The sequence below is a fragment of the Xenia sp. Carnegie-2017 genome, unplaced genomic scaffold (assembly GCF_021976095.1).
Source record: "Xenia sp. Carnegie-2017 unplaced genomic scaffold, XeniaSp_v1 HiC_scaffold_16, whole genome shotgun sequence".
Classification (NCBI taxonomy): domain Eukaryota; kingdom Metazoa; phylum Cnidaria; class Anthozoa; order Malacalcyonacea; family Xeniidae; genus Xenia; species Xenia sp. Carnegie-2017.
Genome location: NW_025813469.1, coordinates 11,262,353 through 11,285,615, shown reverse-complemented (window position 1 = coordinate 11,285,615; position 23,263 = coordinate 11,262,353). Strand labels below are relative to the sequence as shown.

General features: G+C 34.0%; 2 protein-coding genes and 3 long non-coding RNA genes across 10 annotated transcripts; all 5 read right to left on the bottom strand.

The window, feature by feature from the left end:
• Window positions 1-4,167: 4,167 nt before the first annotated feature.
• LOC124436073 (E3 ubiquitin-protein ligase NRDP1-like) lies at window positions 4,168-4,836 on the bottom strand (the record flags this gene model as incomplete). Its single annotated transcript, XM_046986001.1, has 1 exon — window positions 4,168-4,836. A coding segment is annotated over exon 1 (669 nt), but the record flags the coding sequence as incomplete, so codon positions are not given.
• A 1,885-nt stretch (window positions 4,837-6,721) lies between these two features.
• Window positions 6,722-9,152, bottom strand: LOC124436818. 3 transcript variants are annotated; one of them, XR_006945502.1, is made up of 3 exons: window positions 9,083-9,144; window positions 8,002-8,175; window positions 6,722-6,951 (listed from the first exon to the last, which is right to left on the bottom strand). It is a non-coding gene; the product is annotated as an uncharacterized LOC124436818 (long non-coding RNA). The 3 variants fall into 3 exon arrangements; XR_006945501.1 differs by having other exon boundaries at window positions 8,002-8,142; XR_006945503.1 differs by lacking the exon at window positions 8,002-8,175 and having other exon boundaries at window positions 9,083-9,152.
• A 1,072-nt stretch (window positions 9,153-10,224) lies between these two features.
• LOC124436817 lies at window positions 10,225-13,197 on the bottom strand. The gene is made up of 3 exons (XR_006945499.1): window positions 13,136-13,197; window positions 12,236-12,339; window positions 10,225-10,465 (listed from the first exon to the last, which is right to left on the bottom strand). It is a non-coding gene; the product is annotated as an uncharacterized LOC124436817 (long non-coding RNA).
• A 3,007-nt stretch (window positions 13,198-16,204) lies between these two features.
• Window positions 16,205-16,654, bottom strand: LOC124436072 (E3 ubiquitin-protein ligase NRDP1-like). The gene has a single exon (XM_046985999.1). The coding sequence runs from the start codon at window positions 16,652-16,654 to the stop codon at window positions 16,205-16,207; it is 450 nt and encodes a 149-aa protein (XP_046841955.1).
• Window positions 16,655-18,662: 2,008 nt separating this feature from the next.
• On the bottom strand, window positions 18,663-21,087 carry LOC124437470. Of its 4 annotated transcripts, XR_006945709.1 has the most exons (5): window positions 21,026-21,072; window positions 20,552-20,597; window positions 20,147-20,226; window positions 19,947-20,085; window positions 18,663-18,892 (listed from the first exon to the last, which is right to left on the bottom strand). It is a non-coding gene; the product is annotated as an uncharacterized LOC124437470 (long non-coding RNA). The 4 variants fall into 4 exon arrangements; XR_006945708.1 differs by lacking the exon at window positions 20,552-20,597 and having other exon boundaries at window positions 21,026-21,087; XR_006945710.1 differs by lacking the exons at window positions 20,147-20,226; window positions 20,552-20,597 and having other exon boundaries at window positions 21,026-21,084.
• Window positions 21,088-23,263: the final 2,176 nt, after the last annotated feature.

The window sequence follows — 23,263 nt, the reverse complement described above, 5'->3', positions numbered from 1 at the left end:
TCATCGAAGACCATAACATTTCTACTATTGTACTGACATTGTAAAGTGTTGTGTCATGTATCATAAGAGGCGTGATGATCGAACCCCCTGGATTTGTTCGTATCGGACCCATGTTCCAGGAGGGGAGGTTAATTGCTATGCGCAACATAAAGGATGGGATATACCTGTCTTTTCAACATAAACTTGCAAACCTGTCTCTGTTTACTCGCTTTAGTTCGTATCAATGTCATCCTCCGGGAGGGGAGGTGAATACACGAAATGATATCAGGGTGGGGTGTACCTTTATGTTTACCTTTACGTCCATCTTATGTCTACGTTTATATCTATCTATCAAAGTCATTGCAATTGACCAGTGAGCGACTTGTCATATATTACAAAATGAAATCGTTTAATTGCTTAAAATTATCAGGTAGACAAGATTCGTAGGAAAATTCCCTTACCTCGTCTATAAAATTTTCCTTTTCCGCTCATGTTATGTGTCCTCACTATTTAATATTAATTGCACCAAATATTCCAAAATAACGATGGTAAGCAATGATGGATGTAAACAATTTTGTAACCTCTCAATTCAACAGATGTCAGGTACCAAAATGCCCGAAAATTTACGTGATCCTTACGTTACGAAATGCACAATGACGTTACACAAATGTCCGCTGACGGTAAAGAAATGCGTGCTTTGGTTACGAAAGTGCTCTATGATCATTACACAAATGCCCGCTGACGGTAAAGAAATGCGTGCTTTGGTTACGAAAGTGCTCTGTGATCGTTACACAAATGTCCGCTGACGGTACAGAAATGCGTGCTTTGGTTACGAAAGTGCTCTATGATCGTTACACAAATGCCCTTGAGTTCACCAACATCTAGTGTTGCGTAGCGTCATGGAAAACAAATGTCGTTATTTTAAGATTACACACGATTTTGTGAATTTTTTACTCGTCTCTTTTCACCATTGATTATAGTTCAGTGGTTTTGACTTAGCTGACATATTGTTTGTTATTGTTTATTGTTACAAGAATTTTTCATTATCTTTCCAAGAACCTACCAAGATCCTACCAAGATCCTTCTAAGATCAAGCAAGAACTTGATAGATCTTGCATAATTTGTAAGATTTTTTGCATGACGTTGCCATAACCTTACAAGATATTTTCATGACCTTTCCATGACCTTACAAGATATTTTCATGACCTTGCCATCATCTTAAAATATATTTTCATGATCTAGCTTTCCAAGATCAGTCTATCTAAGACCATGCAAAAATTGCCAGATAGTGGATGATCGTACAAAATGTTTTCACGATCTTCCCACGATCTTTTTAATGCCATGCAAGAACTTGCCAAATATCACAAAAATTATGATCTTTCCTAGATCTCACCTTGATCCCACCAAGATCTTGCTAAGCGCATTTATTTATTGATTGAGAGAACGACATTTCATACATGTCGGAATACAGTTTCGACAGAAAAGTAGTCGAAGATATTGCAAAACGGTCGTGACATAAAATCAAAGCAATGTTTCAAGCAAATTAGAAAGTGTTGGACAGTTAATGGGTCATTGATTGAACACGAAGTACAAATCACTTACTTTAAATCTCGCATAAGTTTAATGTAAATAATATTAAATATTTAATATTATTTGGACAATGTTCATTCATGACCCAACTACTTCATTTTATACTCGACATTCTACCCTCGTGTACGCGTACGTACCTATTTTTACTTTTTTCAGTTTGTTTCTCTTCGATACCAACCGTAGGTATAAGTAATAAATTCTTTCCCATGTTAGATTCATTTTAGTGAATCGTTTAATATTAATATTTAAGAGATATTAAACCAATCACTTGTGATGAATTGTTCAAAACTCAAAAGTATTACAAAAAATCGAGAGAAAGAAAAAACATAATATATATGAAGAAATAAAATTTCCATCCCATCATACCCAAGTCGTTTCCTGATTAGAACTCTCGACAAAAAATTTCAGTAAAGCGTGCTGAAAACATGACTAAAGTTTGTTAAAAACGTGACTAAATCTACTGAAGCATTAACTGAGCGTAATCGAAACGTGACTCAAAACAAAATGTTTGGCGTTTTTCTGACCACGGTACATGTTGTACGATTTAGTAGGTGTCATTTTAAAAAATTCGTTCAATAACTAAAAAAGAAACATTTAAAATATCCATGTCTTTATGTTAGTGTTTTTTTTACAGCGTTATAAAGCAATCTTCAGTATTTTGGAAAACTATAATGAACAAGTAAAGCAATCTTCAGTATGTTGGAAATCTATAATGAAGAAGTGAAGTAACCTTCAGTATGTTGGAAATCTATAATGAGCAAGTGCTGTATTTTCTAATAAAGTGCTGGATTTACTACTGAATGGATAATCCCAAAGGTGGTTTGCAACTTGCAAGTAGGTCTTAAAATATTTATGAAACAAATATTTTGCTGCATACATAAGTTATTTTCCATTGAAAAAACCTTGTGACACATTTTTCGCGCAGATTTTTTCATTCTCGAACACACCCAGTGACGTCACTGCATGAAATGCCTAAGCAGAACTGAAAGTAACACTTATCAGTAAATATATCTAATAACTCAAGTTCTTATGATGTAATATGAACATGTTGTGTCATTGGCATTTCTCATACGCATGCGTCATAACTACTTTTGATGTTAATATAATATAGTAAAGATATCAGGCAAATGTCGTTGTCATGTATTAATCGAATTTGTTGGCAACTTTGGGATTTAAAGATTTTTGCGTTTTGAAGATAAAAGATATTTTCATTAATATTTTTTAGTTTTCATCAAATCATTTATTTGTCACACCTCATGTTAGGAAAATAAAAATTGTTTTAAAAAATATGCTATGTAAACTTGGCAGTGATTTTGATTTTGATGAACAAAGCCTTTACAAAACCACAAGACAAATCCACACACTGCAGTTTGAAGTTTTAGAAAGGAAAATATAGCTATAAATTTTCTTTTCCCTCAATCATTAGTAAAATATTAAAGTCATTTATTTCATCTGGAATTTGTGGTAGTAATCAAAGGTTATATGGATATTGGAGGTTTACATGTTTAACTGTTCTACTTAATATAAACAGGTTTTACTAAGAGTAATAATATTCTGATTATTTAAAAAATAATTCTGGGCTTATAAATACTTTTATCCAGAAGGTAAAATTTCAGCAATGGCTCCACGTCGTGGTTCATTCATTGAAGGAAGATATGTCCATGAAGAACTACTTCCCATTTTGAAACACTCCACTGATTTAAGATATTCACCTTTGTCATTCTCACCTCCCATGACAACAATTGTATCACCAGTTATAACTGCACAACACAATCTTCTCTTTTCCAACATGGATGGTAAGACTGTAATCTTACCTGTTTTGCTGTCATACATGATAACACTGTTCAAATATTTTCTTCCATCATTACCTCCAAGAAGAACAACTTGATTTCTCCATTGAACTGTTGCCATTTCAGTCAATGGATAAGGTAATGGGGGCTTTTCTTTAAATGTAAGAGTCCTTGGATCAAACTCCAAAACACTGGACAAAACTTTGCTATATTTTCCCCATCCTCCAAAAATAAGAACTTTATCATCAACAACAGCAGCTCCATAACACCAACGTAGTTCAGGCATATGACACAACTCTTTTAAAACATGAGATGTTGTACCTGTAATCTTTATTTCACATATCAAATTTGATGGTCCTTTACTAGCAATGTATCCTCCAATGAAAAGGATTTGTTGTTTACAAACAACAGTTTGATGATGCCAACATTCATAAAGAAACTTTGTGGGAAATTTTCTCCATGTCAAAGGTGACCATTTTATATTTAATGTCTCCATTGACTTGCAGTCAACTCCTCCAACAACAAATAAATTATCATTATAAATAAATGATGAAGCAAACCAGTGTTCATTTTCCATTGATGCAATCTCAAACCATTTCTTCTCCTTCCATGAAAATATTTCAGCACTCTTTTGATTTCCAGCAATCAAAATATCTTCTTTTCCTGAGTTCATCATTCCCTCAATTGATGATGGTAATGTTTTGACAAGTTCATTTTTGGTCGTCTTTCTCAATATTTGAAGCATCATGACTTTCATTTCTTTCATTTCTTTGGTCACTGTAGAAAGATTTTGTTGAATATTTCTTATTTCTCCTTTGGATTCCATCATTTCTTTGGTCACTGTAGAAAGATTTTGTTGAACATTTCTTATTTCTCCTTTCGATTCCATCATTTCTTTCTGTAATTTCGTGTTTTGGTTTGTCAGTGATTCCATTTTTCTAGTGATTTCAGTCAGCTGCATTTTCTCTTGCTCCTCATGATCAAAACTTCGTTGAAACATTTCTTTGATCTCTTCAAAGTAGTGAGATGCAGTCTTTCTGTATTCACATAACTCAGTTTCATGTTTAATCTTGTCTCGTTTGTTTATCTCCTTGTCACAACGTTCATTAGAACACAACACTGGAGCAAAACCACAATTTTCAACATGTCTTTCAAGATCTTCAACGTTGATAAATTCTGGACAACCACGATTAGCGTAGTCGCAGCTTATCTTAAACTTTGAAATCAAGTTGTTTACAAAACGCGCTGGAAGAAGTGTAGCTACCGTCAAATGATCTTGACATTGAGGACATCTTTGTGCATTGACTCGTAGATGTTCTTCAATACAAGAACGACAAAAGATGTGTTCGTTATGCTGACACATTCTGGGATCTTTAACGACGTTGAGACAAATTGAACAGCGAAAATTTTCATCAACAGGAATTTGAAATCTCGATTCATCATATCCACTTTCATTATTATTAGAACAATAGGCCATTTTTGTACGTCTTCACTTATAATTCAGCGTGAAATTAATCCAAATGTCGACGATAAAAGAGAATAATGCAATGAAGCAGATCTACAAAACACATACACAATATTTAAAAAATAGGTACATCGCGTACACAAGCTTGGCATAGTGGTAGTTATCGCTGGATAATGATTCAACCTGCTATCTTTGCATTATACAACGTAATTTTATCCTGTGGATAGCTATCTGCTGTATAGAAGATTTTTTCACTGGATATGACTTATCCATTGGATAACTTGTCCGACTTTGATACAACTGGTCCCAGGACTAAAATTGCTATTTGGTTACGTCACTGATGGTGTACATAAAAAAGAAGATCTTCAGAAATAGGTTTATTAAAAAAATTCAATACCTGCAGTGGCGGTGCCATTACTTACTGCGCCTTACTTACGCTCTGGATTTTGATAATAAACTCAGCGTTACAGATTACACAGATTACAGCGTCCCAGATAACAAACAAGCTTAGATCCCAGTCATAAGAGGATTATGTGTGAAGATTAAAGCTACACTTTTGAAGCATATTTTTGGAATGAATACCGTTTTTGTTGTGTTTTTACGGATGGTTCCCTCGTATATGATTTTTTATTTTCTACCCTTTTAAGATGGATAAAATTTTCAAGATAGAAATTTTTCACCGATTCTTTCCAGTTTCCGGATAATTCATTCCTTTCCTTTTTGCTGTGTTCAATTGTTCCCTGATTTCTTATAGACAGACAGGAGCTGGGAAACCTTATTCTATGGTTGGATATCAAAAGAAAACTTAAGAATAAAAATTGTTCACGCTTTTCTTGAAAAATCCGCCATTTGTATCAACGATTTTTACGCTCTCAAATTATTACAATGAAATGTGAACATTAAGTACAAGTTGTCCCAGTCTCCCAGTCGGTCTTCAGTATCACAAAGTCCATAAGGTTATTTGCATAATGATAATGATTATTCATTGAAGTATTTCATGTTTCTTTTAATACTTTGGCATATCAACGTTTACTGGTGTGGCACTTGTTAAAAAAAACAAAGAAAATGTTAATTTTTGTGTGCCAGACACATGACGTAGCACATTTTCCTTTGTCTCTTAGAAGGATGGTGAAAAATTTAAATGCATTTACAAACGACTACGAAGAAACTGTTAAGAACGTTCGTAGCTTTCTCCGTAAAATATCACAGCGCAATCATTCATTTGACAAAATACAACGATCAAGGAGAAATCCTGTTTAATTTACCATGTATTGGTTGTCCACGTGTTCGTATGAGCCTTGAAAATTCGATCCAATCCCGTTTAAGGATTTTTTGTGCCGTATTTTACCAAGCAAACTTGTTATTTTCAAAACTGATCTTTGGAGACCTTTATAAACTTTCAAATTAAATTTACATTTGGAGAAATCAACCCTGTAACATTATCGAGGTTGTAAGTAAATTGAGAATGGAAACTAATTTATACGAGTAAGAGCTCCGGTAACTTCCGGAAGCATACCTTGCCCCTTCTTGAGCGTTCTCGCCAATGTTTTCGACGTAATTCCTGACGCATTGGAGAATCGTACAGTCATTTTCCCACCAGAATCAAGGAAAAACTACACAATATCTAACTGACACAAATCCATCAACAACTTTTCAAATCAACTTCATGCAAAAAACTAAATGTTAACTTAATTCAGAAGTGTCGATACAAATACCAACGTCAAGTGATTTCACACTTCCTCTCACAACATGCAAAAATACACACAAGAGCATTTACCGAAATTTGATCTTGTTAAATCAAGAAATTATGTCCTAGCAACATTCTATTTTGGCTGTCTTACTGCTCTTAATGTATTTTGTAAGGCCCACGCGTGATATATCAGCAAAGTCAAAAAAATTTACATTTCAAATAATTTAATATTACATCAAATAACAAGAGCAAATAACATAACTATTTTTTTTAGTTTTAATATGCTAATTTTTTATCACACAGTCGTTCTCAGATGCAGCAAACACCATCATGTAGTTTGTACACATATCCACAAAACGTCTCATGAGGAAAGCAGTGATAAAAGCGTTCAACTCCTTTACTACCATTTGGACAGTGGCAAGCCGTTAATGCTTTGCCTAAAAAAGAAAGATATTACTGAAATCATTCAGATTTAAACCACTCTTGATTTTGTATATATAAAGAAAACTATCTAAGTCTTTTGAAAGTTGATATGATTGTGACAGGGTAGATGACCTATATTCCACCCAAAATTGGAGGTGATGTTTTATATGCATTGGAAAAATCGTAAAAATTCACTAAAAGTCAGTTTGGCATTTTTAAAAATCATTAAAATTAGTTGTATTATGCTTTTCATTAAGAATCAGTAAACAGAAATGTTTTGTAAGTGACCGTATAATTCAATTGTGGCAGGTACGCACAGAGCAATCGTCATCAATTGTTAAATCAACAAATCATAATACTCTGCAAACCACTAACTGTACGTGAGCTTTTTCGCAGTAACAAACGTAATAGAGCTAATACTTTGAAAGTAAATTCCATGCAAGTTTCACCAGTGTGTAGTGCATGTGATTTTACATGACAAATACAATATAGTCAACAATTTATACAGAGTTTGCATGTGACGTCAAAACGGCCATGGTTGGTGGTGCCGTCATGTGACGTTGAGTTAATCCAATGCTTAACAGGGCATGAAATTAACATAAATTATTCACATTACATCCCAAATTTTGGCTTCATTCGTGATGCACTTGAGGAACTGTTGTGAAGATTGAAATAATCAAAGTTATAATTAAAGCCCGCGAAGGTTGTGCGTTTTTTTCAAAGAAGCTGGCCTTTCTTTCGTGATTTCCAAAGTATGAGTCATTACATAATAAAGAATATTTAGACTAAGTTGCTGATTTTAAATATGGTGTATTTATCTAAAAAGAAGTTTTTCAGTATCTCTATAAACGTTACATGAAATGAATTTGTGTTTTTATTGTGTGGAAGGACTGAGGAGAAGCGGCTTCAAAATTACAGGGAAAGGCAGCGTTCAAAAGTTGTACTTACATCAAAGATGAAAACACTCTATATCTAAGTCTCGTGGATTTATGATTACAAAGTTAGTTAGAAGTTCGTGTTACAATTTCAAGATAAAATAAACTTACAATATTGGAATAACTTACGTGAAAAAGTTATGAGCAAAAATCCGAGTAAAAATTAGCAATTGATATACGACGGCATAAAACGTTCATACATTGGAATCTTTTTCGATCGAGGGCATCAACCAGCTTGACTGAAGAACAGGCAGAAATAACCGGCTCTATCTTAAAATTTGATTACAATCTTAATTGCTCTCCCTGTAGTGCAAAAAAGTTAATTATCTACCTGGTTTTTCGAAATTTTGTATTATTACGTGAGGGAAGGTGTGCGAGCAATGTAAAAAAGCCAGCAGAAGCACGACGTATCTTAAACATATCATTTTGTTATTGTTAAAAAAAGAGAGATGAATAATAGAGACTTAAGATCATAATCTAGCATTTTAAGTTGTTAAAGTGGGTGGCACACGACTAATGATATATAGGAAATCTGAACCCTGAACAAGTAACATAACTTCACTTTTGTTTTAACATCAGGCATATACCTTTGTAATAACTCTCCTAATTTTTAATTATTTACTATGTTCATGCTAACAGCTCTTTCATGCAATAAACTACAGTCCATCATATAAAATTATTGTACATGCAAGTCTAACGTTAAAAAAAGGAATAAGTACTAATTGAATTTTTTTACCGAAGATCACAATAAGAAATTTTTCACTTGGATAAAATCAACTTTGCTATAATAATGAAAAAATTTGCAGATTACGCGTTAATGGATAATTTTTCCTGCTATAACGAGGCAGATGTAATTTTGGCGGTCATTTGTAATTCTATCCTCAATTTGAACTATTCATATAACATAGAATGGAGTCACAAATACTAACATTTTTTTATGGCTGTGAATAAACATTAACAAATTTTGATTTTATTTGTTGCTACAAACAAATTCAATCACAAAAAGACGTGCAAAAGATGGAAATATGATGTCTAGCTGTTATTACTCAATTTTTACATTCGCGTGACGATCCAAAAAATAATAAAATAAGTTAATGACAAAAACATGAACTTTACCCCCGCAAGAAAAATTTTTATGAGAAAAAATTGCAGCATATTAGCGATGTATTAACTTTGAACTAATATCAATATATATTAAACAGACACTTACCTCGACCAATTGACTTGTTCAATATAGATGCACATATGATGACTCGGCAAAAATAAATTGCTTGTGACCAGATTTATCAGTAATATAGTATTTATAAAATGAAAACAATGAAATGCGTGAGCTGATCTCTGATTGGTCTACTGATATGCGTGCATCAACCTGTGCAAACTTATCATTGTGCAAAGTCAATAAAATCTGACAAAGGGAATTTTGCAAATCAATCATCAATACATTTTAGATGAGAAATTGAATTGTTTGTTTTCCGCAATTATAAATTTATAAAAGAAATAAAAGATATGCGCCAGACATGTGACGTAGCACATTTTCCTTTGTATCTCTGAGAGGGATGGTGAAAATTCTAAATGCATTTTACGAACGACCATGAAGAAATTGTTAAGAACGCTCGTAGCTTTCTCCGTAAAATATCACAGCGCAATCACTCATTTGACAAAATACAACGATCAAGGAGAAATCCTGTTTAATTTACCATGTGTTAGGTGTCCACGTGTTCGTATGAGCCTTGAAAAAGTCGATCCAATCTCGTTTAAGGATATTTAAGTTGTGCCGTAATTTAACATTCAAGCTTATTATTTTCAAAACTGATCTTTGGAGACCTTCATCAACGTTCAAATTAAATTTACATTTGGAGAAATCAACCCTGTAACATTATCGAAGTTGTAATTAAATTGAGAATGGAAACTAATTTCTACGAGTAAGAGCTGCGGTTACTTCTGGAAGCATACCTTGCCCCTTCTTGAGCGTTTCGAATTCGATGTAATTCCCAATGCATTGGAGAATCTTGAAGTAATTTTTCTCACCAGAATCAAGAAAAAAACCAAACATAACTGACAAATTCTTTATCGACAACTTTTGAAATCAACTTCATGCAAAACAAATGTTAACTTGCTTGTTTTAAAATTGTTGACACAAACTTAATTCAAAAGAGTCGATACAAATCCAATGTCAAGTTATTTCATACTTCCTCTCACATCATGCAAAAGTACACAAGTGCTTTTACCAAAACTTGCTCTTTTCAAATTAACAAATTATATCCTAGCAACATTCTTTTTAGGCTCTTTTACTGCTCTTAATGTATTTGGTAAGTTCCACGCGTGATATAAGCTAAGACAAAATCATAAAAATTTTACATTTCAAATAATTTAATATTATATGAATAACCCATCAAATAACTTGATCAAATAACATATCTATTTTTTTAGTTTTAATATGCTAAATTTAGATCACACAATCGTTCTCAGATGCAGCAAACACCATAATGTAGTTCGTACACATAACCACAAAGCTTCTCACGAGGATGGCAGTGATAAAAGCGTTCAACTCCTTTTCTACCATTTGGACAGTGGCAAGCCTTTAATGCTTTGCCTAAAAAAGAAAGATATTACTGAAATCATTCAGATTTTAACCCTTTCTATTAGTATATATTCAAATAAAGAGAACAATCTATATACGTCTTTTTAAATCTTATATGATTGTGACATGGTGGATGGCTTACATTCTTACCAAAAATTAAGAGGGGATGTTTTATATGCGTTGGAAAAATCGTAAAAATTGACTAAATGTCAGTTTGTCAAAATTTGCAGTCAAGTTCATATGTCATTCTTACATATAGATAGCCTTTAAAGAGTCAATAATTATAAAATTATAACTACATAGGCATTTTTTAAAATTATTAAAATTAGTTGTATTGTGATTCTCATTAAGAATCAGTAAACGGAAGTGTTTTTAGTGACCGTATAATTCAATTGTTGAAGGTACACACAGAGCAATCGCCATCAATTGTTAAATCAACAAATCATAACACTCTGCAAACCGCTAACTGTACGTGAGCTTTTTTACAGTGTTTTAAACCAGACAAACACAATAGAGCTATTACTTTGAAAGTAATTTTCATACAAGTTTCGCCAGTGTGTAATGCATGTGATTTTGCATGACAAGTGCAACATAGTCAACAATTTATACAGAGTTTGCATGTGATGCACTGATATGTATATTACACTGGAGAACGCATCCATGTATAAAATATAGTAAGATAATTGAATCCGGAAAGTGGCTCATCTGATTATGACCTACGGGGGGGGGAGGGGGTATCGGTCCCACTTTACTATACTTTTGTTTTACAAAATCACAGTTTTGTGTTTTTATTCGTCCTACAAACTTTTGATTCGAGCAAAATTTTTATGAAAGGGACAGAACAACCGGCAAAGATATTTAGTCCTAAAAATTTTGTCTTCTTGGCTTTATAATTGCAGAAAACTGAGATGGTACAAAGTCGACCTGCATTGTTTTGAAACCAACTGGAGATTATATGATGCTGCTACTTCTTAAAAAATGTAAAAATATTACAGAATCCCACAACTGCTACCAAAATTCCATCTGCAATGACGTTTATGGAAGATTGCTACAAATTTACTTATTTAACAACACTTTGTTATTCACATCGCAAATATCATAATAATTTCAAATTACGTCTTTATTATATCAGTGAAGAAACAAAACAAATCGACATAGAAAAATAATCAGAAAGACAATTTGATGAACAATAGTAAGTTGAAAACGGTATCATTAAACTCTACGAGATGTACATCATCAAAATATGCGAATTAAAGTACCTCTGTTGTCATTAAGCGAAGCAAAGTTTTCAACCAGTTCATATGTGAACAACTTCAATATCAATGAATATGTTGAAGATATGAATACCTTTGCTCTTACTTTGTTGTAAATTTGTAATTTAAGTATTCATCTTCTAAAAATGCCTCGCACGGCTGAAATTGTCCTTGTCACCTTCAACTTTCAAATTTCATTACAACTTGCAATCTTATTTTTCAGTCGTTACAAAGCCAAAAAAACTGAGCTTCAGGGTTACAACTCTCTTACAATTTCAAGATAAATTAAACTTACAATATTGGAATAAATTACGTGAAAAAGTTATGAGCAAAAATCTCAGCAAAAATTAGTGAATCTCATCATATACGACAGCATAAAAAGTGCATTTATTCGATTTTTTTCGGTTGAGGGCATGGACAAGTTTTCAAGATTTTGCCTGAAGAACAGGCAGAAATAACCGGCTCTATCTTACAATTTGATTACACTCTTAATTGCTCTCCCTGTAAAGCAAAAAAGTTAATTATCTACCTGGTTTTTCGAAATCTTGTATTATTACGTGAGGGAAGGTGTGCGAGCAATGTAAAAAAGCCAGCAGAAGCACGACGTATCTTAGGCATATCATTTTGTGGTTGCTAAAAAAAGAGAGATGAATAATAGAGATTGAAGATCATAATCTAGCATTTTAAGTTGTTAAAGTGGGTGGTACAAGACTAATGATATATATGAAATCTGAACGCAGAACGAGTAACATAACTTCACTTTTGTTTTAACATCAAGCACCTTTCTTATAACGCTCCTCGTTTTAAATTATTTAATATTATCAAGCTAACAGCTATCAGGTCATAGTTAACCCTGGTGTTTCATGCAATAAACTGCAGTCCATCATATAATATTTTAATCTTTTTTATCGAAGACCACAATAAGAAATTTTTCACTTGGATAAAATCAACTTTGCTACTATAGCTAATTAATTTGCAGATTACGCGTTAATGGAAAATTTTTTTCCTGATATAAGTCCATTAATCATGAATCTCTATTTATTGTGCTGTAACGAGACAGATGTAATTATGCCGGTAATTCTTTGCACAATTTGAACTATGTATACAACATGGAAAGGAATCACAAATACTAATTTTTGAGAGTCCAAAATTTTTTATGCCTGTGGATAAGTATTGACAATTTTTTATTTAATTTGTTACTACAAACAAATTCAACCACAAAATAGGCACAAAAGATGGAAATATGATGTCTAGCTGTTATTGCTCAATTTTTACATTCGCGTGACGATCCAAAAAATAATAAAATAAGTGAATAACAAAACATGAACTTTACACGCGCGAGAAAAATTTTTATAAGAAAAAATTACAGCATATATTAGCGATGTATTAACTTTGAGCTAATATCAATACATATTAAACAGATATTTACCTCGCTCAATTTACTTGTTCAATATAGATTCACATATGATGATTCGGCGAAAATAAATTGCTTGTGACAAGATTTATTGGTAATATAGCTATATTTAAAATAGAATAATAAAATGCGTGAGCTGATTGGTCTATAGATATGCGTGCATCAGCCTGTGCAAACTTATCACTGAGCAAAGTCAATAAAATCTGACAAAATGAATTTGCAAATCGATCATCAAAACATTTTAGATGAGAAATTGAATTGTTTGTTTTCCATTATTATAAATTGATAAAAGAAATAAAAGATGTTTTTCGTCTTCGCACATGCTTATGCAAAGCTCGGAGAAGTTTGTGAGCGCTCTCGAAAGCGGGGAAGTGAACATCATTCATTTCTTAAATGTCAAATTTTCCTCATGACAGGCTTTGTGTTGGGAAAAGAAAGTCTTGTGACAAAACCATTCTATAAAGGTCACATTGATTTTCACCTGCAGTTGAATTCTTAATCTTGTTCACAATTTGTAATCTCAAGGTTGGTTCTTCAGAATTTGTTTTTTACTATATTTTTTTAAATTGTCGGCTAGACTTGGTTTTTGGTGGAAATATAGACTCCTCGAAGTTTTTTCTTTTTACCCACCTTTCAAAAACAAAACATCTCATTTCTAGTTCAAAGATAATGGACACTTTGCTAAAGTTTGGTATTTGTTAACCAATACCATAGGCTTTTAACAAGTGCATGCTACTTGCTAGCCATAAAAGCTTTTTATATCGTAAATAATATTGTATTGCTGCATAAATATATTTAAGTGCTTGATCTGTAGCTCAAGTGCTAATTTCTATTGTTGAATAAACTGCTCAATTTGACGTTAGTCGCATCACTAGGCCGGGGGGGAGGCAAAGTTGGGGGCCAGGAGAGCAGGATGAAGGGAGGCAAAGTAGAAAGTAACTAACTGAGGTAAATCATATGATATGAAAGTAATTGACATTTTTCTTCGGGGTGATAAAAATTTATAATGATCAGTCAATCGCCAAACATATTTATGAATAAAAGCAATTGTTATATAATTAATAATTAATGCTTGAGGTCAGTGGCGGATATAGGGTTAGTCAAAAGAAATTACTGCTGCATATTTTGCAATATATTTACATTTCTAAGTCCCTCAGAGACAAGTCTAATGGTGAAATTTTATTCTTTAGAAATTCAAAACCAATAGTGCTTTTCTCAAAGTACTCTGAATTTAAAATTAAGCAGCTCTAATTTGTTTTGCTCACTGCGGCTCGCTGTGACTGACTACCCCGAGATCCGCTGCTGGATGAGATTAAGCATGATATCAAAAAGTTTTCAGACTGAGATCAATGTTATTTGCCTTGCCATAGCGATGCTGTGACGGATGACGCTGACAGAGGTCTGAGCCGTCAAAAGTTCACAAAAATGGCAAAAAGTTTATATTACATCTAATTTTTAAGATCGGAGGTTAACGGATTAACTCGGAAATTTTCGTAAAACCTCGGATATTTTCGAAAACTGTCGGAAGTATTCGGAAAACATCGGATTATCTTAAAATCGTCGTTGTTTTGTAAGAACTATCGGGCTAGGAAGATTTTCTTTTCATTGAACTATGATTTATCTATACAATCTTTATGAAAATGATGAAAATACAAAAATGCATAATATTTAGGAAAGTTCACAAACTTTTAATGTTCATGAAATGTTCATGAAGAGAGCAAAAAGTTAACAAATCTGTGAACTTTGTTCACGATCTGGCAACTCTGGTTGAGTGCTACACTTCTCCGGAGCTTCGTTATTACATACTTAACATGCGAACTTTGCAAACCGATTTTGAAGCAGTCTTGCGATGGGATGCTCGTGCCAGCCGAGATTTTTTAGAAAATGCTTGTCTTTTGTATTTGCGATATTTGAAACTTCTTATGTAAAATATCCTGACTGCCAGAACTGCCAAAGCAATAATTAGGGAGAATATTTTGCTAAAGGATCATGGGGTCACACGTGTGCTCGTCAGATTTTACGAAACCATGATTGGTCAAAAACGAAAATTATAAACAAACACAAATAGATTTCTGATTGGTTTAATCATAACTCGCCAAACTGGAACGAAACAGCATTTGTGGGCAGTGTTGCCACGCCTTGGGATTTCTCCCAAGATCTTGGGATTTTCTGCTCAAGCTTGGGATCTTGGGAGTTTTTTTCGAAATATTGTAAAATCTTGGGATATTTTGTTTAAATATTTTATAGGTAATATTATCTCGTATTATGAATTTATAAATAAGTGTGACACGTGTTTATAAATAAGCTTGACAACCTTCACACCCAAATGACGTAAAGCTATACAAGCCTCTCAACGATATTCATCTTGGAGGAAGATGTACAGTCCTGTGCACCCAACAGTCCTTGGGTAGCCAAGAACAACGTTTCAGAAACGATTGCCGTAACTTTCTCGTTGAGTTATGTGACCAAATAAAGAAGAGGTTTTCTTTCAAAAGTGATGGAGTTCTAGCTTTGCTATCAGCAGTCAACCCTTCAGAGGCATTATCCAGCAGGCGGTCATTAAACTCGATAGCTGTATTAGCACACCATTTTCCGTCTTTAGTGTCTGAAGATCAATTGGATGAACTTGATGATCATTGGAGGCAATTGCTATATGCCACAGACTCTCTTAAAGGCACGACTAATTCCCCAACACAGTTTTGGGATGAGATTAGAGCTATAAAGATGGTAACGGCAATAAAAAGTTTGAACTTTTGGGAAATTTTATGTGCAACCTGCTTGTTTTGCCTCACTCATCTGCCTGTGTCGAGAGAATTTTTTCCCAAGTTAACATGATAAAGACTCCTCAAACCAACCGCCTACATTGTTCAACTTTGAGGAACAGATTAATTGCAAGACAAGCTATTGCTCGACAAGGTGCGCATTGCTACACGTGGGAGCCTCTACGAAACTTGTAAAAGACGTACAATTTGGTCATTGTCGGAGGGAGTACTTTAAGAAACATTGTCAGCGTCAGGAACAGGAAGAAAATGTGACTGATGTTTATGACATTGTAAACGAAGAGACTGTTGAGATAGGGTCTGGTTAGCACTTAGCATGTTGTCGATTTGGCTGTTTAAACGATGTTACCATCACCTCTTGCTCCTCATGATCAAAACTTCGTTGAAACGTTTCTTTAATCTCTTCAAAGTAGTGAGATGCAGTCTTTCTGTACTCACATAACTCAGTTTCATGTTTAATCTTGTCTCGTTTGTTTATCTCCCTGTCACAACGTTCATTAGAACACAACACTGGAGCAAAACCACAATTTTCAACATGTCTTTCAAGATCTTCAACGTTGATAAATTCTGGACAACCACGATTAGCGTAGTCGCAGCTTATCTTAAACTTTGAAATCAAGTTGTTTACAAAACGCGCTGGAAGAAGTGTAGCTACCGTCAAATTATCTTGACATTGAGGACATCTTTGTGCATTAACTCGTAGATGTTCTTCAATACAAGAACGACAAAAGATGTGTTCGTTATGCTGACACATTCTGGGATCTTTAACGACGTTGAGACAAATTGAACAGCGAAAATTTTCATCAACAGCATTTTGAAATCTCGATTCATCATATCAACTTTCATTATTATTAGAACGATAGGCCATTTTTATACGTCTTCACTTATAATTCAGCGTGAAAATTAATCCAAATGTCGACGATAAAGGAGAATAATGCAATGAAGCAGATCTACAAAACACATAAACAATATTTAAAGAAATAGGTACAACGCGTACACAAGTTTGGCATAGTGTTAGTTATCGTTTGATAATGATTCAACCTGCTATCTTTCCTTTATACAACGTAATTTTATCCTACTGATAGCTTTCTACTGTATAGAAGATTTTTTCACTTGATATGACTTATCCATTGGATAACTTGCCCGACTTTGATATAACTGGTCCCAGGACTAAAATTGCTCTTTGGCTACGTCACTGATGGTGTACATAAAAAAGAAGATCTTCAGAAATAGGTTTATTAAAAAATTTCAATACCTGCAGTGGCGGTGCCATTACTTACGGCGTCTTACATACGCTCTGGATTTTGATAATAAACTCAGCGTTACAGATTACACAGATTACAGCGTCCCAGATTACAAACAAGCTTAGATCTCAGTCATAAGAGGATTATGTGTGACGATTAAAGCTACACTTTTGAAGCATATTTTTGGAATGAATACCGTTTTTGTTGCGTTTTTACGGATGGTTCCCTCATATTTGATTTTTTATTTTCTACCATTTTTAAGATGGATAAAATTTTCAAGATAGGAATTTTTCACCGATTCTTTCCAGTTTCCGGATAATTAATTCCTTTCTTTTTTTCAGGTTTCAATTGCTCACTGTTTTCTTATAGACAGACAGGAGCTGGGAAACCTTATTCTATGGTTGGATATGAACAGAAAAAATAAGAATAAAAATTGTTCACGCTTTTCTTGAAAAATCCGCCATTTGTATCAACGATTTTTACGCTCTCAAACTCTTACAATGAAATGTGAACATTAAGTACAAGTTGTCCCAGTCTCCCAGTCGGTCTTCAGTATCACAAAGTCCATAAGGTTATTTGCATAATGATAATGATTATTCATTGTAGTATTTCATGTTTCTTTTAATACTTTGGCATATCAACGTTTACTGAGTGTGGCACTTGTTAAAAAAAACAAAGAAAATGTTAATTTTTGTGTGCCAGACACATGACGTAGCACATTTTCCTTTATCTCTTAGAAGGATGGTGAAAAATTTAAATGCATTTACAAACGACTACGAAGAAACTGTTAAGAACGTTCGTAGCTTTCTCCGTAAAATATCACAGCGCAATCATTCATTTGACAAAATACAACGATCAAGGAGAAATCCTGTTTAATTTACCATGTATTGGTTGTCCACGTGTTCGTATGAGCCTTGAAAAATTCGATCCAATCCCGTTTAAGGATTTTTAAGTTGTGCCGTATTTTACCATGCAAACTTATTATTTTCAAAACTGATCTTTGGAGACCTTTATAAACTTTCAAATTAAATTTACATTTGGAGAAATCAACCCTGTAACATTATCGAGGTTGTAAGTAAATTGAGAATGGAAACTAATTTATACGAGTAAGAGCTCCGGTAACTTCCGGAAGCATACCTTGCCCCTTCTTGAGCGTTCTCGCCAATGTTTTCGACGTAATTCCTGACGCATTGGAGAATCGTACAGTCATTTTCCCACCAGAATCAAGGAAAAACTACACAATATCTAATTGACACAAATCCATCAACAACTTTTCAAATCAACTTCAAGCAAAAAACTAAATGTTAACTTAATTCAGAAGTGTCGATACAAATACCAACGTCAAGTGATTTCACACTTCCTCTCACAACATGCAAAAATACACACAAGAGCATTTACCGAAATTTGATCTTGTTAAATCAAGAAATTATGTCCTAGCAACATTCTTTTTTGGCTGTCTTACTGCTCTTAATGTATTTTGTAAGGCCCACGCGTGAGATATCAGCAAAGTCAAAAAAATTTACATTTCAAATAATTTAATATTACATCAAATAACAAGAGCAAATAACATAACTATTTTTTTTAGTTTTAATATGCTAATTTTTTATCACACAGTCGTTCTCAGATGCAGCAAACACCATCATGTAGTTTGTACACATATCCACAAAACGTCTCATGAGGAAAGCAGTGATAAAAGCGTTCAACTCCTTTACTACCATTTGGACAGTGGCAAGCCGTTAATGCTTTGCCTAAAAAAGAAAGATATTACTGAAATCATTCAGATTTAGACCACTCTCTTGATTTTGTATATATAAAGAAAACTATCTAAGTCTTTTTGAAAGTTGATATGATTGTGACAGGGTAGATGACCTATATTCCACCCAAAAATTGGAGGTGATGTTTTATATGCATTGGAAAAATCGTAAAAATTCACTAAAAGTCAGTTTGGCATTTTTAAAAATCATTAAAATTAGTTGTATTATGCTTTTCATTAAGAATCAGTAAACAGAAATGTTTTGTAAGTGACCGTATAATTCAATTGTGGCAGGTACGCACAGAGCAATCGTCATCAATTGTTAAATCAACAAATCATAATACTCTGCAAACCACTAACTGTACGTGAGCTTTTTCGCAGTAACAAACGTAATAGAGCTAATACTTTGAAAGTAAATTCCATGCAAGTTTCACCAGTGTGTAGTGCATGTGATTTTGCATGACAAATGCAATATAGTCAACAATTTATACAGAGTTTGCATGTGACGTCAAAACGGCCATGGTTGGTGGTGCCGTCATGTGACGTTGAGTTAATCCAATGCTTAACAGGGCATGAAATTAACATAAATTATTCACATTACATCCCAAATTTTGGCTTCATTCGTGATGCACTTGAGGAACTGTTGTGAAGATTGAAATAATCAAAGTTATAATTAAAGCCCGCGAAGGTTGTGCGTTTTTTTCAAAGAAGCTGGCCTTTCTTTCATGATTTCCAAAGTATGAGTCATTACATAATAAAGAATATTTAGACTAAGTTGCTGATTTTAAATATGGTGTATTTATCTAAAAAGAAGTTTTTCAGTATCTCTATAAACGTTACATGAAATAAATTTGTGTTTTTATTGTGTGGAAGGACTGAGGAGAAGCGGCTTCAAAATTACAGGGAAAGGCAGCGTTCAAAAGTTGTACTTACATCAAAGATGAAAACACTCTATATCTAAGTCTCGTGGATTTATGATTACAAAGTTAGTTAGAAGTTCGTGTTACAATTTCAAGATAAAATAAACTTACAATATTAGAATAACTTACGTGAAAAAGTTATGAGCAAAAATCCGAGTAAAAATTAGCAATTGGTACGACGGCATAAAACGTTCATACATTGGAATCTTTTTCGGTCGAGGGCATCAACCAGCTTGACTGAAGAACAGGCAGAAATAACCGGCTCTATCTTAAAATTTGATTACAATCTTAATTGCTCTCCCTGTAGTGCAAAAAAGTTAATTATCTACCTGGTTTTTCGAAATCTTGTATTATTACGTGAGGGAAGGTGTGCGAGCAATGTAAAAAAGCCAGCAGAAGCACGACGTATCTTAAACATATCATTTTGTTGTTGTTAAAAAAAGAGAGATGAATAATAGAGACTTAAGATCATAATCTAGCATTTTAAGTTGTTAAAGTGGGTGGCACACAACTAATGATATATAGGAAATCTGAACCCTGAACAAGTAACATAACTTCACTTTTGTTTTAACATCAGGCATATACCTTTGTAATAACTCTCCTAATTTTTAATTATTTACTATGTTCATGCTAACAGCTCTTTCATGCAATAAACTACAGTCCATCATATAAAATTATTGTACATGCAAGTCTAACGTTAAAAAAAGGAATAAGTACTAATTGAATTTTTTTACCGAAGACCACAATAAGAAATTTTTCACTTGGATAAAATCAACTTTGCTATAATAATGAAAAAATTTGCAGATTATGCGTTAATGGATAATTTTTCCTACTATAACGAGGCAGATGTAATTTTGGCGGTCATTTGTAATTCTATCCTCAATTTGAACTATTCATATAACATAGAATGGAGTCACAAATACTAACATTTTTTTATGGCTGTGAATAAACATTAACAAATTTTGATTTTATTTGTTGCTACAAACAAATTCAATCACAAAAAGACGTGCAAAAGATGGAAATATGATGTCTAGCTGTTATTACTCAATTTTTACATTCGCGTGACGATCCAAAAAATAATAAAATAAGTTAATGACAAAAACATGAACTTTACCCCCGCGAGAAAAATTTTTATAAGAAAAAATTGCAGCATATTAGCGATGTATTAACTTTGAACTAATATCAATATACATTAAACAGACACTTACCTCGACCAATTGACTTGTTCAATATAGATGCACATATGATGACTCGGCAAAAATAAATTGCTTGTGACCAGATTTATCAGTAATATAGTATTTATAAAATGAAAACAATGAAATGCGTGAGCTGATCTCTGATTGGTCTACTGATATGCGTGCATCAACCTGTGCAAACTTATCATTGTGCAAAGTCAATAAAATCTGACATAGGGAATTTTGCAAATCAATCATCAATACATTTTAGATGAGAAATTGAATTGTTTGTTTTCCGCAATTATAAATTTATAAAAGAAATAAAGATATGCGCCAGACATGTGACGTAGCACATTTTCCTTTGTATCTTGAGAGGAATGGTGAAAATTCTAAATGCATTTTACGAACGACCATGAAGAAATTAAGACCGCTCGTAGCTTTTCCGTAAAATATCACAGCGCAATCACTCATTTGACAAAATACAACCATCAAGGAGAAATGCTGTATGATCGTTACACAAATGCCCGCTGACGGAAGAAATGCGTGCTGTGGTTACAAAAGTGCTCATGATCGTTATACAAAATGCCCGCTGACGGTAAAGAAATGCGTGCTGTGGTTACAAAAGTGCTGTATGATCGTTACACAAATGCCCGCTGACGGTAAAGAAATGCGTGCTGTGGTTACAAAAGTGCTATGATCGTTACACAAATGCCCGCTGACGGTAAAGAAATGCGTGCTGTATTAAAAGTGCTGTATGATGTTACACAATTTCCGCTGACGGTAAAGAAATGCGCTGTAGTTACAAAAGTGCTGTATGATCGTTACACAAATGCCCGCTGACGGTAAAGAAATGCGTGCTGTGGTTAAAAATGCTCTATGATCGTTATACAAATGCCCGCTGACGGTAAAGAAATGCGTGCTGTGGTTAAAAGTGCTCTATGATCGTTACACAAATGCCCGCTGACGGTAAAGAAATGCGTGCTGTGGTTACAAAAGTGCTCTATGATCGTTATACAAATGCCCGCTGACGGTAAAGAAATGAGTGCTGTGGTTACAAAAATGCTGTATGATCGTTACACAAATGCCCGCTGACGGTAAAGAAATGCGTGCTGTGGTTACAAAAGTGCTGTATGATCGTTACACAAATGCCCGCTGACGGTAAAGAAATGCGTGCTGGTTACAAAGTGCTGTATGATGGTTACACAAATTTCCGCTGACGGTAAAGAAATGCGTGCTGTAGTTACAAAAGTGCTGTATGATCGTTACACAAATGCCCGCTGACGGTAAAGAAATGCGTGCTGTGGTTACAAAAGTGCTCTATGATCGTTATACAAATGCCCGCTGACGGTAAAGAAATGCGTGCTTTGGTTACAAAAGTGCTGTATGATCGTTACACAAATGCCCGCTGACGGTAAAGAAATGCGTGCTGTGGTTACAAAGTGCTGTATGATGGTTATACAAATGCCCGCTGACGGTAAAGAAATGCGTGCTGTGGTTACAAAAATGCTGTATGATCGTTACACAAATGCCCGCTGACGGTAAAGAAATGCGTGCTGTGGTTACAAAAGTGCTGTATGATCGTTACACAAATGCCCGCTGACGGTAAAGAAATGCGTGCTGTGGTTACAAAAGTGCTGTATGATGGTTACACAAATGGCCGCTGATGGTACAGAAATGCGTGGTTTGGTTATGAAAGTGCACTACGATCGTTACACAAATGCCCGACAAACGTTACAAAATGCCTCAAATGTTACGAAAATGCCCGACTATTTTACGAAAATGCCTGCTTTCGTTACGAAATTTCCCTATTAAGGTTACAAAAATGCCTATACTTTTCTCTATCTATCTATCTATCAATGTTACAAAAAGGACCACAAAAGGTCACTAAAAAGACCATACGTTACAAATAGGAGAAGATAGGTTACAAACGGATCAAAAAGGGTTACGAAAAGGATTTCAGAAGGCAGGGGCGAAACTAGACTGTTAATTGGGGTGGTAAATATTCATGTATTCAGCTCTGCCCTGCTGACTTCTTTTGAAACTAACATCGCAAACAAAAGAAATCAGCAGGGCAGAGCTGAATATATAATATATACCCCCCCCCCAATTAACGTTCTAGTTTCACCTCTGTCAGCAGGATACAAATAGGGCAAAATGTTACCAAAAGGATCAACGATATTACTACCTATATGTCGACGTTTTTGTCTACTTTAGTATCTATCTTATAGACGGATTTTATATTTTTTACGAGGTGCTTGTAAAAAATTTTAT

What these genes read in the sequence shown, in the direction of transcription:
- LOC124436072 (XM_046985999.1), bottom strand. Translation starts at nt 16,654, where the DNA reads ATGTGTCAGCATAACGAACACATCTTTTGTCGTTCTTGTATTGAAGAA.